We start from the raw sequence: 18,436 nt of genomic DNA, 5'->3' as shown, positions 1-18,436 counted from the left end.
GTAACAGAAGGAAGGGCACAAGGAACTTTGGGGGATAATAGCTAAGTTTAATATCTTGATTGTGGTGATGACTTTATGCGTATATACATATATCAAAATTTGTCAAACTGTACACTTAAATATGTAGTTTACTGTCAATTATATTTCAATAAAACTGTTTAATGTGTGTGATATAAAATAATTTATTATTCATCAGGCATGCTCCAGTCCTAGAGATAAAGGACTGAAAAAGACAGACCCATCAGTACAGAACTAACAGCCTTACCAGAGAAAACAGACACCGAATATTACAAAGTGTGGTATAGTCTATGGGAAAGAATAATACAGACTCCGATATGTACAGGTTCTTTAGTATAGATTTTAACGAGATAGTCAAAGAAGGAATCTCTAAGGAACATGTAAACCAAAATGAAAGCATAGAATATAAGTTAGCTAGGTGAAATATGGAGGGAAAATATAAACAGACATTTACTGAATAAAGATTCCAGGGGAAAAAAATATCTGTAAGATAAATGCCCCAAAATGGAATTGCTGGGTCAAAGGGCAATTGCAATTTATAAAAAAAGGGCTTTTTACCTAGTTCTTTGCAACAGAAAAAGACAAAGTGACATTTACCCTTTACGTAGCAGAGGGGATTTTAGAACAACTTAGTAACATTATTTAAGATAACAGAATAAACCTCACTGCTCCAAGCTCTGAGACCACAGACGTCTTCATCCTCACATCCTAAACACACAGAGCTTCACACACCAGAGGTGCCCACTAAGGGTTTGCTAAATTATGTAAACTCCTTAGGTATGAAAGAAGTCAAGTTGTCAGGAGGAGCTCCTCAATCTCACTATCTCTAGAAATGATAGTTTGTAAAAGAATTAACCTCTTCATAATCATCCTCAAGTAAATCTCAATGCAAGCCACTCACCTGGACTATTGCAAAACCTCCAAGCTGATCTGTCTCCATTCCTCTTATTTTCTAAATTCAACCTCCAGAGCCCAAGAGTAAACCATTTAATCCTCAAATCAATCTCCCTTTATACTTAGTAAAACCCTAAATAGCACCTCATCATCTCCCAAACACAGAATCTAAGCCCAACACTGGTGAAAAAGGACAACTTAAAGTTTTTAATAAAGTTAATGTATTCAATTTAGAAAGCTATTTATAGAGAGATTGTGCTTCCTGCTTTTTGGTGTTAAAATATCCTTTTATTTATGAAAGGATAGAAGAATACATGACAGTTTTTAAGAAACAGCTCCCCTTGGCAAATTAAGAAGTTGGCAAATCATGACAGATGAGCTTTATTTTTTATTGTAAGGGCCCAGAAAAAATTCTGGGAAACACTGACTTACAGGATAAAGTTCAAAAGACAAACACCTACCTTTCTAAATCCTGTCTCACTTTCCCAGATTTTTTTCTCCTTCTCTTCTTCATTTACTCAATTTATTGGGTATCTACTATGCTAAGAGCAATGACAGAGTATTGAATAAAAGAGAAACATCACTGTCTTCATGGAGCTTACAGTCTAGTGGAGGTAACAGATATCAAATAAATATAGAATTAATAACTGATAGTACGGCCTTACGGAAAATGGAATGAAGGAGCCCAAAAGTGAACAAGGATAGTTAGGAAGCTACTATAGTTTAGGTAAGAGATAACTGTGATTTGGACAAGGATGGAGGCACAGAGAAGTCAAAATCTTGAGTCATCTGGATTTGCTGACAGATTGAATGGGGTGGGGGGAGGGGGCTTAAAGACGAAACACTCCATGACGGCAACTATACAGACTTGCACTAACACTCCCGATTTTTGTGCCTCCTGGTTCTATGCCTTTTCGTATGAGGTTGTTATACTGACTCTAGGCTTAATTACATGACTTGCTTGGCCACTGGGACAAAAGCAAACATTCCAAGCAGTAGCTTGGGAAAGTGCTTGTGCACGGCTATTTGTCCCTTGGAATAAGCCTGGACTAGCCAGCCAGAGACCACATGGAGTAAAGTATGGACTATCTGAAATCATCGTAAACCAGGCTATAGCCAGAGAACCCCCAGACACATGAGGAAGTCCAGTCAAGATGAGCAAGAGCTACCTAGCAGACCCATAACTGAACACAAATACATGAATGAGCCCAAGTCACAACTAGAAGAACCACCTACCTGATCTGTAGACTTGTGAGCAACAGTAACTGCTTATTGTTTTGAGCCACTGAGTTTTGAGGAGGTTTTTTTACTGACATGGAGTGGGACAGGGAAAGGAAAGGAATGAAAAGAAAAACCAAGATCATTTTATCTTACCCTGATGAATTCTTACCTATCTTTCAAAGCTCAAGTTAGATGCCGACTCCTCCAGGAAGCTTTCCCAGATCCCCTAGGCTGGTTTGGAAAGATGCTTAAGTACTGCCATCATTTTTTGTACATATCCCATTCACTGCCTTATCACATTGTTTCATAATTATCTGTTTACACTTTTCTTTCCAACTAGACAATTGCACGTTTATATTACAGACTGTGTCTTACTCATCTTGATATTAGCATGTAACATAAAACAGGGCTCCGGACAGATGTTTCTGGATTTTATAAATTAATTAAAGTTATTATTTGATTCTGTAACATCTCTTAATTAACTCCAGATCAGTAATTCTCAAAGTGTGATCCACTGACAAAAGGCATCAGAATCAGCAGGGGGTGTGTGTTAAAAATACAAATCTCTGGGCTCTTTATCATTAATGAAAATGCCATTCTTTATCTTGTAAAAAGAAGGATGACTATTCTGGCCAGCTGCAAATAAACAAAACAAGTAGAAGTATAGGTATTTCTATACTTTGAGGAAAATCAACTTTTCCTCAAAATTTCCCAGAGATGTTCTCTACAATACAGTCCTTAGTCTGATAGCACCCAGGTAACTGAAAATGTTCCGAAATGCAATGGAGTTTCTGTTTTAAAAAATGGGTCTCGGCCAGAGCTGAGTGGGGGGAATGAAGGGGGATGCAGGGGTCCTCCAAGGAGGTGTGGCTTCTCAACGCACACGTTTACAGAGGATGCTGCAGGGGGCAAGCACGTTCTGAGCTTTCCCCACAGCAGGAGCCAGGCCAGGTGCGGACAGGCGGCCTGAGCGCAGACAGCACCCGCTTGCCGGACCTGGGAGCCCGGGCTGTCGAGCCGAGGGCCAGCCCGAAGTCCCGCTACGTAAGAGCCGCAAGAAGGTGGCTCCCATGGAGTTCCGGGATGGGCGTCCTTCTCCAGAGACCCCGCTCCCCGTGTCCACCCCAGCCCGACGGATCGTAAGGAAGTCCTCGGTCGCCTTGCTTGCCCGATTCAGACAGGAAGAAAATGCGGGAAGGGTCGGGCCAATGGCATCCGAAAGGGAAAAGAAACAGAGTGCGAGGGGGCACCGCCGCTTCCCACCTGCGTCAAGCTCCAGCTGGTAACAGGGCAGCGGCTCGAGGGAGAGTTTGTAACCCTCAAATCGCGGATCCAACAGCGGTCTCTTCACCCGCAGGGAGCAATTAGCAGCCACCTCCATCACCTTCCAAGGTCCTCGCGTGAGTTTTAATAAAGCTCTTGCTGAAAGGTCCGTGATTCACTCGTTGCACGGTCTGGGAGGCGGCATGGGTCCCATCCCAGAAAACACGGCGGTGCAAAATGCCTTCTGGGAAATGTAGTGCCCAGGCAAATATTTACTGTTGCATGCTGGGCTATGTAGTTTTCCCGAAACGCACTGCGCGCACGACAATAGGATCTGGACTCTCTTACCCAGAGGGCTGAGCGACCAGGAGGCGGCCCGCGCTGGTTAAATTCTCACATTATAGGCAGGGTGGCGAGACCCCGCCCCGGAAATGCGTGTTCTAGCTTTCTGTGTGCTTAGGTGCCCGAGCTACTGAGGGTCTAAGTCTGGGCAGCCGAAGAGTGTGGTAGGTAACGGTCGTCAGCGCAAGGGTCATTTCGTCGCTGGGAAGGGACGGCCCTCGCCCGCGGTGATGGTGGTGAGCTATGCCCGTGGTCCTCAGGGCCGGGACCCGGGCCCAGCCCAGGCTCCTTTCGATGTGCTGTCTTTCGTTAGCTTCCCCGACCCGCGCTCGCGGGCCTGTAGGGCTCTCCGACAGGGCGTGCTACCGGAGTTGGCCTGAAGCCAGTCCTCGCTTTGTTTTCTGGCTCCTCCCCTCCCGCCTCTCCCGCTGTCTCCGCCCTGTTCTGTTTTCCCAAAGAATGTTTGAACTGGGAGGGATTCCCTAGCGCCCTTGTTTTACCAGTGAGAAAACTGAGGCCTTTAAGAATTGACTTGTCCAAGGTCACTATCCGTATTTTAGGAGCCAAGGCGAGAGATCAAGTTCAATAGTCTAGGAATGGTACCGACTAGACTTTAGAATTATTTTGAAAATGTTAGCTTCCAACTACGAAAGCAAACATTCCTAGTCCTTTCTCAACCCCTCCTTTTTCCTGTTCCACTCAAAAAAAAAAAAAAAAAAAGATCAACTTTGAAAACTCATTGCCAGTCTGATTTTTCATATAGGCAAGATGGGAGACCACAAAACTAGTCTCAAGTTAGTGACAGATTAGGGGAAGTAATGTTAGCTTATCCCAACTTTTACAACCTAACTTTCCTTTCTACACCATTTTTGTTTTGGTTGTCTTACTGAAAATTGAGAATTTTCTCAGTTAGGAATTAGTTTGGGATTTGTTTTCCCCTTATCCCACCAGCAAACTTTGGTAAAGAGGAAACACAAACATACTTAACAGCTAATTTGGTAGTTGTAGTTCTGGATACGTCCTAGTGAAAAGTAAAGCACTTAGAGCTTTACCTGGAAATTTCATTTTTTCACCAACAGTGCTTAATCTTTTATTGATATTTAGACTATATGACTTCCCCCAAATTTTGAATGCAGTTAAGGTACAGAAATGATTAGCAGCCAGTTACAATGTGCTGTTAAAGTGTTTGGGGGGGACATCTGGGGTCAAAGTACCTGAGTTCAAATCCTGCTTTCAGCATTTTCTGTCTCAGTGCCTCAGTTTCCTCATCTGTAAAATACATATTATGTTAATAATACATAAAAGAATAAGTTCTGGGGGTTAAGTGAGATTAAAAAAACAAAACAATGTGTTACCTAGTACCGGGCACATAGTGTTTAATAAATGTTACAGTGATTATTATTATCCAAAGACTCATTAATAAAGGGTATACGGGGAAAGACAATTGTAAAGGGAGTTAATCGGCAGGACTTCTTGGGATGCAGGAAATATTAAGAGAAATGACAGTGTTAACACATTGTTGAAATTTATCACCTCTTTAGTTAATAGAATTTTAAATGTGTTGGGATGCTTGTGTAGAAGATTTAGGGGGAAAGATGCTTTGTAAGTGTCCTCTATCTGAAAATACATGTTGGTGTTCAGGTTAGCAAGATGAACAAAGATGCGCAGATGAGAGCAGCGATTAACCAAAAGTTGATAGAAACTGGAGAAAGAGAACGGTAAGTAATAGACCGTGTTAGTAAATTACATTTAACACCTTAAATGACAGTTACGTTACATACAAGAGTTTAAATATCAAGGAACAACACTGACATCATTGGAAAGAGTTACAGAAAATAGAGATTATCAAAAGCTTCACTTCCTAACATCTGTAAAAAATAGTTAGGTCTGTTCAGTATTGCAAAACTTACAGGAAAATGGGTGATGTAGAAAGATGAACAAGAAATGACTCTCTCTCAAAGAATGTATAATAGAGGGGAAAACATCCAAATAACTACAATTGGAGACAATGTTACCATGTTTTAACAGGTGACAAACATTAAGAGAACCAGTTTTAGTTACCAAGCTCTCTCAACCTCAGAGTAGCGTGCACTCTTCCTAGTCTCTGAAACATTCCTCTTTCGTACCCTAATCGTTAGTTAATTCTAGCTCATCTTTCAAGTCTTAATTTAAATGTCTCTACTAGGTATCTGTGAAGTCCCAAATACCTTGGTCTGGCATAGCATTTAATCACATTGTATTGTGACCACCTACTTTGCTAGTTTATATCCTCTGATAAGTTCCTTGACAGCGAAAATACCATTGTATGCCCAGTATCATGCCTAGCACATAATCAGCCAAGTAAATATTTGCAAAATAAACAGGTTTGGAAGTACAAAGGAGAGGCTAAGGAATCAAGAAAGACTTCCAGAAGCAGGATGGTAAGTTGTATGAGAGAAATATATATGAGGAACAGGCAGGATCTTTTAACTCCACGTGGGGGTTAAGGTGATCAGTTAAGGCCTCATAAAGGTAAAAGGTACTTCAGCTGGGGGAGAAGGATTAGCAAGTCAATAAAGTAAAAAATACAATCTAGGCATATGGAACAGAATGTGTAAAATCACAGAGCTTGTTACAAGAGGATAATGTTCTGGGGAACTGCAGATTTAAAGCTGGAGGGTAAAGGGTGACTGCTGTGTGGCTTGAACAGTGGACAGGAAGAGTGGATTTTGTATGAGTCAGAATTTTTTCAATTGAAAAATGATAGAAACAACTAGATACTGGCTTAATCAATGGAAATATATAAACTCATCTAACTAAAAAGTTGAGAGCTTGACATTGCTTTAGGCACCACTGGGTCCAGGCACTCAAAAATTATTGCCAAGAATGTCTTTCTTTTCCTCTCTCAACTCCCTTTTCATCTGTTAGCTTTATTCTTAAGCAGGCTCTACCCACAAGGTAGCAGAGATTAGTTCAAAATTTACATCCTGGCTTAGACTACCTTCCTTCTAGTAGATTCAGCAAAGGACCTAGCTTGATTACCATCTTACTGAGGTAATAGTCCAGTTATGATCGCCCTGGCCTAGGTCACATTTCCATCACTAGAACCCTACCCAAATTTTTACACTGAGAGTGGTAGAGTTGTTTTTTTTTTTCTTTCTGTCAAAAAAAGGGCAAGAAAATGGGTAGTAGGTTTGTAAAAACATCTTGTGGTGTTTTGTTGGTGGGAGTCATTAAAAGATTTTTTAAAAGGGAATGGCTAGATCACATTTACACCTTAGAAATGTTATTCCGGCAGTGTGGAGGGTAGACTGGAAGCTAGAGATAGAATGCAGTAGAGTGTTACTAGAAGATTGTATAGAGGGTGCCAAAAAAATGTGTACACATTTTAAGAAAGGAAAAACTGTTAAAATTCTAATACTCAACGTATACCGATAACAAAAGATGACTACAAGTCACATTTGACATCTGCAGTACAAAAGGTGCTCAAGGTGGTTACCAGCAGCATAATTTTAATACAGTTTTTTCCTTTCTTACAATGTGTCTACATTTTTTTTTGGCACCCTATATATTTGGTTAAAAATGAGAAACAGCAAAATGGAAAGGAGAACTTAACAGTTTTGGGTTTTTTTTTTGTGTTTTTTTTTAAAGTAAAAGCAGCAGCTCTCACTATAAGGAATAAGGAAGAAGGTGGAATCTAGAATGATGCCTTGGGAAATTGAGACGATAGTATTACCAGTAATGAGTATAGGTGATTATGTGTTACCATATTTTTCCGTGTATAATGCGCTCCCGTGTATAATGCACACCCACGTTTTTGGCCCAAACTTTCAGGGGAAAAAAATTTCGTTTTAATTGTTTAATTCAAATTTTTATTTGTTTACATTTAGGTACTTGTTTTTTGTATCATAAAGGAACTTTAGCATTTATTTTTTAACATATTATGGTACAGGAAATTTTATGTGACAAATAATTACAAAACACAGAACAGATAGAAGGTACAAGAAATTTGATGTACTGGTAACAAATTTACAATATTTATGCATCATAGAAGGCCAAGAACTCTTCGTCATTGCCAAGTTCGTTGTAAGTTCAACAAAACCGATTATTGTATTCCAGGGTATTATTTTGCGTACGGATATCCTTATTGATTTCCAAAGTTACACTTTTAACTCATAAACATAAATAAAAGAAAAACATTTCTATAAATAGGGAATTAGTACTACCCATGTATAATGCGCATCCTTATTTTTCCCTCACAAATTTGGGCTAAAAGGTGTGCATTATACCCAGCAGTATACGGTATTTTTATTTTGTTTGTGTTTTCATTCATGCAACTTAGTTTCTAAGTTTCTACCACATGCCATGTCCTGCTAAGGTGCTGAAGTTACAGTATTGAACAAAATGAAATCTGTTCTTTCATGGAGCTTACGTTCTAATGAGAGGAAACAGACAATACATGTGTAATATGTCAGATAGTGATGAGTTCTAGAGGAAATACAAAGCAGGGAATAAAGGGGTATGTTATTTTGGATAGAAAAAACAAAGAATTCATTGATAGGAGATCAGAAAGACATGAAAGAGTTAGGGGTACTCCAAGAGCCAAGGTCCTCAGACAGGAGCTTGCATGGCATTTTGAGGTGCACATGGAAACTAATGAAACAAATTGGGAAAGGGAAAGAAGAGATAAAGTCAGGATATAACTGGGGTGGGGCCAGATCCTGGAGGGTCATTTACGCTGTAGGAAAGACTTGGGATCTTATTCTAAATAAACTAGGAAGCCACCGAAAGGTGGAATTTATTCTGGGTAAATTGGGGAGCCACTGGAGGGTTTTGAGCAGTGGGAGGAGAATGGAAGTGTGCAAGGGAAGAAGCAGGGGGACAAGTTTGGAGGCTTGGTAATAATCCACTCAAGTCACGATGGTGGCTTGAACTAGGGTCATAATGGCAGAGATGATGAAAAAACGTTTGGATTGTAGGTATATTTTTTAAAACTGGAACCCAAGGATTGATTTACTCATGAATTGGATGTGTAGTTTTAATAAAGTTGCTGAGTGAAGGAGGCTGCCAAGGTTTCTAGCCTAAGGAACCGGAAGAAGGAAGTTGCCATTGTGAAAAGAACAGGTTGAGGTGGGAGAGAAGCAAGGGCTGGGTTTGGGCCCTGTTAAGATTGAAAGACCTAATTAAATGCTGAGATGGAAATGTCACATACTGAAGGTATACGAGTATTGAAAGAGAAGCAGTTTGGTTTGTGCTGTGACATGTTTAAACTTACATGATTTATGCGGAAGACTGAGGATTTGTAAGAGTGGGTATGGCAAACGGATAAGAGAATACTGATAAGAAAATACTTTATTGCATCCGTGATGCCATTAGTTGCAATATACACCTTTTTTTAATTAACCAGTAAGAAACAAAACACTGCCGATTAAATTATAGGTGTGCGAATTACTGAATTGTTAAAATGTGGGGGAAAAAAGCAGTGTTAGATTCAATAAAATACCATAGTTACTGTGTGATTTAGAAAGTTAACGGCAAAAGGGAAGGGGAAGTCTTTGAAGTTAGAGAGAGAGAGAATGGGGAAGGAAGAGCTAAAGAATAAGAATTTGTAGTCAACGATTTTAGGGGTGCAGCTGCTCCAAGCTCAATTAATACCCTCCAGAAGTTGCCTGAGACCCACAATATTCTATCAGTGGGGGGAAGTAGGCGAGAAGTGTATAAGGAGGCCAGAATAGTTTCTTGAGAAGTATTGGCCCGGCCACTTCATTTTATTTCACTGATAATGAAAATGAGGCCCAGAGTTTAAATGACTTGCATAAGATCCAAGAACTATTTGGTAATAGAACCCAGATTAGGCCATGATTAGTCTTGTGACTGGAAAGGACGGGATTTTTAATTGAACAGTTGAAGCTTTGCTTCAAACATTCCTATCTAAGATACTGTGCATTGTTGTAGCTTAATTTGGAAATTCTTCTTTCCAACAGCCTCAAAGAGTTGCTGAGAGCTAAATTAATTGAGTGTGGCTGGAAGGATCAATTGAAGGCACACTGTAAAGGTAACCAGTTTCATTTAGAAGCTAGGCGAATTCCATTGCTCTGAACTGTGTTGGTCTGGGCTTGCTAGGAAAATTATAGTCAGTATTTTAAGGTTGATTGAGTGCTTGGACATAGTTTTAAACAAATGGAAAATTAACTCTTATAATAATGATTTCCTCCTTTCTGTGATACTATTTAGACCTAATTCCTAAATTTTTAGAAATTCTCTGTTTCTCCTAAAACTAGTGAGGCAAGATTTTCTCTGGCCTCAAAATACAGAATCCCACCATTTTCAGTGTGCCTATTCAAAGTGAAACATGAGTTATTTCTAATATGTTTTAATTTAACAACATATTGAGCACTTTATCGTTAGCAGACTTATAGGAATTATATCTCCTGTCTTTAACAGTGTTAGTTTGAAAAACCCATTTTAAAAGCTCTTAGAAAATTACACTTATTTTTTTAAATGTAGAATGGAAGCTTGTTAAATTGCTGAACGTTGATTATGATCCCATTAGGTAAATTACATGTGTCACTAAGACTTTTTGGCTCAGCCTTTAGTGTAATGGCATTCTGGTTGTTTTTAATGAATTGGCATTGTATTATAATGGTTCTACAAATAGTAATGATAATAGAGACTAATTATAGCATTAACCCTAAAAAGGCAATGTGACAAATTAATAAAAGCATAGACTTTGAGGTCATACAGACCTTCACTGATAGAAGACCAGAGCTGGATTTCAACTCATGTTTGGATGAGTTGTTTCATCTTTAAGCCTCAGTTGCCTTGCCTGTGAAGTGGGAAAAATGTTCCGCCTATTAGATTATTGTGAATGTTAAATGATATAAGTCACCCAGCTCATAATACGGGTTCAGTAAATGTTAACTACCCCTCTTCTATTTCTTTTGGGCCAGCCTGGAGAAGAGAATGGAACAAAGGAATGATTCTATATTTTAATTTTGGCATATGGAATTATAAGTTAGACACAAATAATAGCTTTTTTTCCCCTCCACACATTCAAGAGCTGGTATGATAATAATGAAATAACATCTGTGCAGTTATAAGTTGTCAGTTTTTTTATAATTGCTAGATTTGACATTACAGTCAAATTCATTCTAAATGTTACAATATTTGTTAAGTTACAGGTTATTTAGCTGAGAGAGGAGCAGACTTTTATGATTTTGATTTGGTGAATGCTTAATTTGTTTAAGATTGAACTAAGTCTTCATTAAAAAAGAAAAAAAGAAGTGTCCTTTTTTTGTTGTTGTTAAAGACCAATCTGAACTCTAAAAACATGATCTTAACCCTTCCTCTATGAAAATCTTTCTTACAGATAATGATTTTAAATGATATGATTTGTTTTTTGCTTTTGCATAAGAGGTAATTAAAGAAAAAGGACTAGAACACGTTACTGTTGATGACTTGGTGGCTGAAATCACACCAAAAGGCAGAGGTAAGGAATATAAATTGTGTGAAAGGAAACTTATGCTAAAGACCTGACTTTTTTTCTCTCTCTTGCTGTTTAAGCTTGTCTTTATTTTTATGAGGAAGAACACCCTTTCCAAAATTATTTGGGTACTTGTGTTTCGTCATTGGGAAGCGTTTCCTCTGTAGCGTGGTTTTGATTAACAAATGAGATAAAAGGTGTGAAATGTTTTTGCACTCTAAAACAGTATGCAAATGTAAGTTGTTATAGTTGTTAAGATAGATAATTTTTGGGGGATTTTGTAAAGGCAAATATTACCTGAAGGTAAGATTTAGAAATCATCAGATATGGACGACTCCACTTAGCTATTTAATAATTCAAAGTTTTACTCTAGTCCCTGAGTCATTGCTCTGCTATCTTTTTCCTTGTTAAAAATAAACAAAGCTCCATAGTCTTGAATGACTAATTAAGAATTTGGTAGCTGTATAACTTCATGTTCAGGGTAATCCGTATTTCAGATTCACACTACAATTGCCTTCTTCATTTCCCTCTTTAATGCCTTGTTTACAGAAGGCAAAGGAAAGAAAGGAAATACATTAACTGTGATGTTACGTAATAAATACTGTCAGGAACTACATTATATTGTATCTCAGAAAATAACATTATTTTTATTTATTTTGAGAAAGTTTTGTTTAAGTGGAAGCAGGTAAATTAGATGATTCATTAGTTGTTTTCTCACACAGAGATACTTAAAAGAATTTAAGTGTAAAGTGGTAAAATTATTAGTAGAGAATACTAGTTCCCCTGAATTGCTGCCTGCTGGGAAGGAGCTAGAGAATCCCATGGTCCTTTCCAACCATCTCTTTAGGCCTTTTTACAGGTGAAAAAAAAAACGAAAAACAAACCTGATTTTTCTTCAAGCATGTCTCAGGGAAAGAAAAACAAAGCAAAAACAGTATTTATTGTTCCCCACATGGATTTATATTTTGAAATAGTTTTCCTTAATTTCTATTTTCCTTCTGTACTTTAGGCTTAATCTCTAACATGATTTAGGAGCTGGATGTAAAGGATGGAAATTGTCCTTTGCTTCTTCAGCACTGGTATCTGAGACATTTCAGTCCCTTGTAGATCCCTTCCTAGAGAATGAGGAAATAAAGAGAAGTGAAAGTAAATCTTTTCTTTTATGCTCTTAGTCATCTTTGTTGTTAAAGAGAAGTATTTTGTTTTTTAAATTGACCTTTTAAAGTGTGCAGCTCTGTGAATTTTATACACATGTATGAATTCATGTCACTCTCCCTCAAGCTATCCCTTTGTATTCACACCCTACCCCTGAAGCAACTGATCTGTTCTCCATCACCATGATTTTGATTAAAAGTATTTAATGTACATATTGATCACATTTCTAGTAGATTTGAATTAATTATATAATCTTTATTTCTAGGCAGGCTTGAACTAAATTTTTAAAGAAGAATATTCGCCCCATTTGACTTATGTGCTTATATGTGGAATTCTTTATAGAACTACTGAGCTATAGCTGAAGCTTTCAATTTCCTCTGGATACAAGCAAAAACCAGAAGTTTTAATTAATTCCTATTGCCCTTATTTATTAGTAGCCAGAAAAGGAAAAAGTCATGTAGATTTGTTTATTAACACTTAATATTCATTAAAATTTCAGAGCGGGGCTTTTTGTTCATTTTTAGTTTAATACTCTGAAGAGACTATACAGTAACATTCAAATTCAAAAAGTAAAAATATAGGAAATATAATCACTGTTGCAGTTTTTGCATATTTGCTGAGTCAGAGTATGTGCATTTCTGTAAAATATTGCTAAATTACCTTCCCAAAAATCTTATACCAATTTTGACTCCCACCAGCTAACATGAGAGTGTCGGTTTTTCCCTTAGTCTTATCAGCACATTATATTATTGACCTTTGAATTTTAGTCAGTCTAATTGGTAAAATGTGCTGTCGGAATGTGGTTTCAATTTTCTTTTCTATTGTGAAGTTAATGTTCAAGAACTTAATGTTCAAGATCTATGTGTCGTGAACTTAAGAAGTTAATGTTCAAGAACTGTTTCTCCTTTTCTTCATCTCCTTTGCTCATTTTTCTATTAGCCTGCTGATCTTTTTTGTATCAATTTGAAGAAATCTTGTAGAACCGGTAGAGAGATCAGCCCATTTCTGTAAGAGTGTTTTCTCAGTTTTTGTCTTTTACCTTTGTTTACAGTGATTTTGACCAATATTATTAAGTTGTTTTTGCACTTAAATCAAACTTATCAATCTGTTATAGCCTCTGTATTTAAAAAAGGCCCTTCTCACTCCTACTTTAAAGAATTTTCCCGTCTTCTCAATGTGCAGTGTTTCATAGCTCATTCAAATAGTGAATTGCAAATATGCTTTATTTTTTCAGATATCTTATATTTTTATCAAAGCATGAGGGTTATTTTTGAAATAAATTATAAATTAAATTATAAGTGTATGAATTGGTCATCCTGAATAAAATCTCAAATTGATATATATTAATTGGAATCTTCTTACTCTTGTATTTTTATATTTCAGCCCTGGTACCTGACAGTGTAAAGAAGGAGCTTCTACAAAGAATAAGAACATTCCTTGCTCAGCATGCCAGTCTTTAAGATTGAATTAGATTGTGTTGTTTTGTGGTTTTATTTCTGGAAGTAAAACTTGCCATAAATTAGGAACCGCTTTCCCAAAATAAAATCCTTTTTTGTATGATGGTATACAGTTTTCGGTAATGATGTATACATTGTATTGATTTTTTTCCCTAAATGTGTTATTTTAATAAATATCTCATGAATGAGTTCGAAGTTTCCTTGGATTTTGGAATAAATGGGACTTTATTAACAATCTCCCAGATTGGTTGAGAGAAAAAGTCAGCAAGTAATGCAGTTTAAGTATGTGCATATATGTCTGCTAACAACTGAGGAAAAGTAAGCAACCTCTTCTGATTGTCTAGCTATGGTGTATTTCTCTTTTGAATCCCTATAATATTTTATATAATACATGCCCCGTCTTGTACTACGATTGTCTTATTTCTTATTTGTTATAAACTCTTGCGAGTTAGGACTGGGTCTTACTCATCTTTATGTGCCTTCCTTATTCCTCAAAGAATTTACCATCCTTTTGGAAGAGAGAACTTGCAAACTGGCTCGATACCAAGCTCCTCTCACATACTCTACTCATCTGAACTTTGAAAGCAGAAACTAAATTGCATTCCCACATACTAAGGTCAAGAAAGAACTTAATGGGAAATACTCTCCACCCATAGCTTTACTCTGACATCAAGATTGCCAAATCCAATGGACTCTTGGCTATACTTATGTGACCTCTGCTGGAAAATGAGAATGTTGACCATCCTGCCACTTGGAACTTTCCTCCCACAACTCACATTGCTTATTCCTACAACTGGAAGTTCCTTCTGTTTCTTGTGGAGTACCTTTGCTGTATGAGACTTGAAATAATGATGTTTCTTAGGGCTCCCTCTTGGGCCCTCTGCCTGACTAATGATACACTTTTCCTGGGCAAATCCCAGGAAACTTGGGTCGGACCATGGCTTCAAATACTAACAGGTTAATAAATGGTACATTGCATCACCAAACCAGACTTCAAACCATCCGTCATACCCATATACCCAACTGCTATGGATCAGCTTCCTTGGATGTTCCATGGATACCTCAAACTGACCATACCTAAGATAGTGATTTTTTTCCCCCCCTAGTAACTAACTACCCTTACTGTATTCCTTATCTCTGAGTGGTACTGCCCAGACATACAGACCACCCGAAAAGCCTGTTAAAATACTGATTCAGAAGGTAAGAGGTGTGGCACAAGATTCTGTATTTCTGATAAGCTCCCAATCTGCTCATGCTGCTGATGGTGGTGGCAAGGTTGTAAGTTGTCCACACCCTGCGTTGTTACCTGCCTGTGTTACGCCCAGGTTAGTGCAGTAGGCTCCTATGTCCTTGCTTTAGTTGCTTCATGCTTCCTTCAGTATCTCTTCCACACTAGTACCTAAGTGACCTTACTAGAATTTAAGCCTGGTTGTTTATTCCCCTCCTCGAAGCTTCTGAAAGGCTCTTCTGGTTTGCAGGGTACAATTCAAGCTCAGCCATAGCACCTAGGCCCTCTTCATCTGACACTTAACCTATTTCTCTAGTTTAAAAAGTTCCTAAAAAGACCCAAGTTGCATCCCTAAATAGCTTTGAAAACCATCAAGCTAGGAAGCCCTTCTACTTATCTCATTCCTACTTGGCCTTCAAAATTCTGCTTGAGCCACTAAAACTCTGACATTCCTGTTTGATTTAGGTTCCCCATCACTTTTTTCTATAAGAAGCACGGGCATAACTTCTCTTCAACACAGTAGTTCTAGAACTGTACGCGTTTCCTGGAGGGGAGGAAACATGAGTTGTTTTTTTGTTTGTTTGTTTTGCTTTGTATGATACTAATTTGTGAGTGAATGGACAAAATAATGAATAAATGAACCAGTCAGTGGACATGGGAGCACAAAAGTTAATAATGCAATGCATGTATTTGAGAAAAGTTTTCACATTTTTCGTTCATGTGCCAGAGATAAACAATTTTACCTTTCTGATGAATTTATATATTAAGTAGTCTGAACCAATTGCGTTTAATTATGTAAAATTTTGAACGTAGGACACGCCAAAACACAAAACCAAGAGTTTTTTGTTTCACTGCATCTCTTAAATGACAGTTAACATTCATCATTCTGCTACCATTATCAAAAAGGAAATAGTACATAGAAAATGTTAAAAATAACAGGTAGTTCTTAATTTCGTAGTACTGTATATAAAAGCAAACCAAAAATTGCTCATAGAGGTACTATTTTAATAGTTCATAACAATGGGAAAATGAAAAGTTACCGAAATATTTTGAAATAGAACCAAAAATAGTTGAAAGTACTTTATAGCAATTCAAAATACTAAAGAGCATAGCTTTAAAATGATAGTTCTGAGAACTCCCCCACCACCTCTAGGTTTTTTTGACACTTTAAAAATGTCTTGTGGTTTGCATCTACTAGAACTATTGATATCTTTCAAATAAACCAACTTTGTAAACATCTTGACTCACATCATTGATTTATGTTGCCTAAGAATACATTCTTTAAAAATCATGCACCTTTTCATGCCTTGTGTTGGAAATTTGATCGGAGATTACTGTTACAATGACGGCACTAGGTGAGTAAAATACTAATTAGGATTACTATAAGCTCTTGTATAGGATTAAAGAAGATCCAACTAAATTATTTAGGCAATCACTTTGCTTTGGCACTACAAGTGTATCATTTGGTTGAACAGTGCCAACCCAGGGCCTGGGTAATGCTGGGGACTGGTAATTGGATATGGGACTTTTCATAACTTGATAAAAGGCTCCATCCAACTCGAGAGTTGTGACAGCTGCTCAGCAGCTGATGTTGGAAATGATCCAATGTGTGCGTATGTGTTTTAACCCTTTTTGTAAATCGCTATCTCAAGTTACTCAGCGACTTCATAAAACCCCTTATATTTACCATTAGAACCACACAAAGGTCACTGGACGGATGAAAACTAACAGGTACAATCATACAATTCGAGTTCTAGTTTCATCTACGATACTGAATTATCAGGTAAGACTGACTCTTCTGCCTCAGTTTCTTCATCTGCATAATAGATCTGATAATGCTGACGTGGCAAGAATTAAAATTAAAACTGTATACTATTAATAGGATAATCAGAAAAAGCAATATGGATTATGTTACTCCTAGGAAGAATTCTAGAAATACATATCTACTACCCTGTTTCCCCCAAAATAAGACCTAGCCGGACAATCAGCTCTAATGCATCTTTTGGAGCAAAAATATAAGACCCTGTATCATAACACCGGAGCTGGTCTTATATTAAAACAAGACCGGGTCTTATATTAATTTTTGCTCCAAAAGACGCATTAGAGCTGATTGTCCGGCTAGGTCCTATTTTTGGGGAAACACGGTATGAGTTTTCTAGATTTATATAGATATATGAATTACACTCGTGTGGAAAACAGCTTCTTTTGTTTTTCAGGAATCTCTAGATAATACTAACTATCATAAGAATTCCTACAAGAATAAAAATGATCAACATAACCTAACTGGAATAGAATAAATATCGCTATAATAGTACATAGCAGGGAAGACTGAAATTGACCTGTAGTCATTTTTACTTACCCACGTTCTACTGTGAACTTCTCTATGCCATGGACTGTCATAGAGCAGTTTATCTTTTGAACCTATTTATATTTTTGATCCATTTGTCTTTGATCTTAAGTGACTAACAAAATTAATTCTTGATAAATTCTTTTAAATGAATAAATAGATAAATGACAGGAAATAGGGAAAGAAATTTGGCCTGTGCCTGTTTATTCCAGAATTCAAATTATATTTGGTTATTCTGCCTTTCAGCCACCAGGTGGCACTTGAAGCCTGTATTTTGGCCCTCCCTGAGCATGTAACTGAAATGTGTTACTGTCTCAATAGGTCCCATTCCAGTTTGGGCCAGGCAGCTTTTTCAAGATGAAAGTGTTATTGAATTAAAACTTAATTGTTAGGACCTCGGAAGGAGCTGCTGGTAGAAACCAAGGTGAAGCTACAGTGAGATGCAGTAACGGTTTTACTGGGACTTTTTTCCAAAGCCAATTCACTAATGCAGACAGCAAGTTGATTTCAATAGCATATCTCATGACTGAAATCGTTCTTTTTCAGTTACTTTACCAAAAAATAAAAATAAAAAAAACGAAACAAACAAACAAAAAAACAAGCAGAGTAAATTCTTAATAAAAAGTGAAAGAAAATAATTTCCAGTGTTTATTTCCCTTTCATCATGCTCCTTTCTCATACATATCCTTTTTAAAAAGGAATATTTTCCTATTTTATTTTATGTCACTTTGTTTAAAAAACAAGTATAAATAGAGCTTTACATAGTGCTAAAACCCTGTGACACGCAATGATTGTTGCCTTATCATGGCCATGATGGAGAAAGGCAACGGCTGAAAGCAGATGGACTCTATTCATGGTGTGATGTTCATAAGACAGTTTGAAGTACAAGACCTGGTGCCACATCCATAAATCCGTTGGCATTGTGCCTGGGGTGACCAGAATTAAGTGATGATAAATGGCTTTCAGTTACTGTATGCCTTCTTATTCTAAAATTATTTGTTGAGGGCACCCCTTTGATAATTTATCCTTCCTAGACAGCTCCTTACATC

The 18,436-nt window shown here is 37.5% G+C and overlaps 2 protein-coding genes across 5 annotated transcripts in view; one reads left to right on the top strand and one right to left on the bottom strand.

Annotated features, from left to right (window-relative positions):
• Positions 1 to 3,637, bottom strand: part of NUDCD1 (NudC domain containing 1) — a 54,442-nt gene extending 50,805 nt beyond the window's left edge. For 2 of the 3 annotated variants that reach the window (XM_074316781.1, XM_019750637.2), the window contains exon 1: positions 3,397 to 3,637. In XM_074316781.1, coding sequence (XP_074172882.1) covers positions 3,397 to 3,514 — 118 coding nt within the window. In that variant the 5' untranslated portion in view covers positions 3,515 to 3,637. The remainder of the gene's footprint in view (positions 1 to 3,396) is intronic. The other variant, XM_074316782.1, reaches the window with a different exon arrangement.
• Positions 3,638 to 3,801: 164 nt separating this feature from the next.
• ENY2 (ENY2 transcription and export complex 2 subunit) lies at positions 3,802 to 14,000 on the top strand. 2 transcript variants are annotated; one of them, XM_019750650.2, is made up of 5 exons: positions 3,802 to 3,902; positions 5,380 to 5,456; positions 9,702 to 9,772; positions 11,132 to 11,206; positions 13,739 to 14,000. In XM_019750650.2, exons 2-5 carry the CDS (start codon positions 5,389 to 5,391, stop codon positions 13,813 to 13,815), a joined length of 291 nt encoding a protein of 96 aa, XP_019606209.1. In that variant the 5' UTR covers positions 3,802 to 3,902; positions 5,380 to 5,388; the 3' UTR covers positions 13,816 to 14,000. The 2 variants fall into 2 exon arrangements, with proteins under 2 accessions (XP_019606209.1, XP_019606207.1); XM_019750648.2 differs by having other exon boundaries at positions 3,818 to 3,974.
• Positions 14,001 to 18,436: the final 4,436 nt, after the last annotated feature.

This window comes from Rhinolophus sinicus, linkage group LG12 (genome assembly GCF_036562045.2).
Source record: "Rhinolophus sinicus isolate RSC01 linkage group LG12, ASM3656204v1, whole genome shotgun sequence".
In the NCBI taxonomy this organism is placed as follows: Eukaryota; Metazoa; Chordata; class Mammalia; order Chiroptera; family Rhinolophidae; genus Rhinolophus; species Rhinolophus sinicus.
This window is presented reverse-complemented; position numbering and strand designations above follow the sequence as displayed.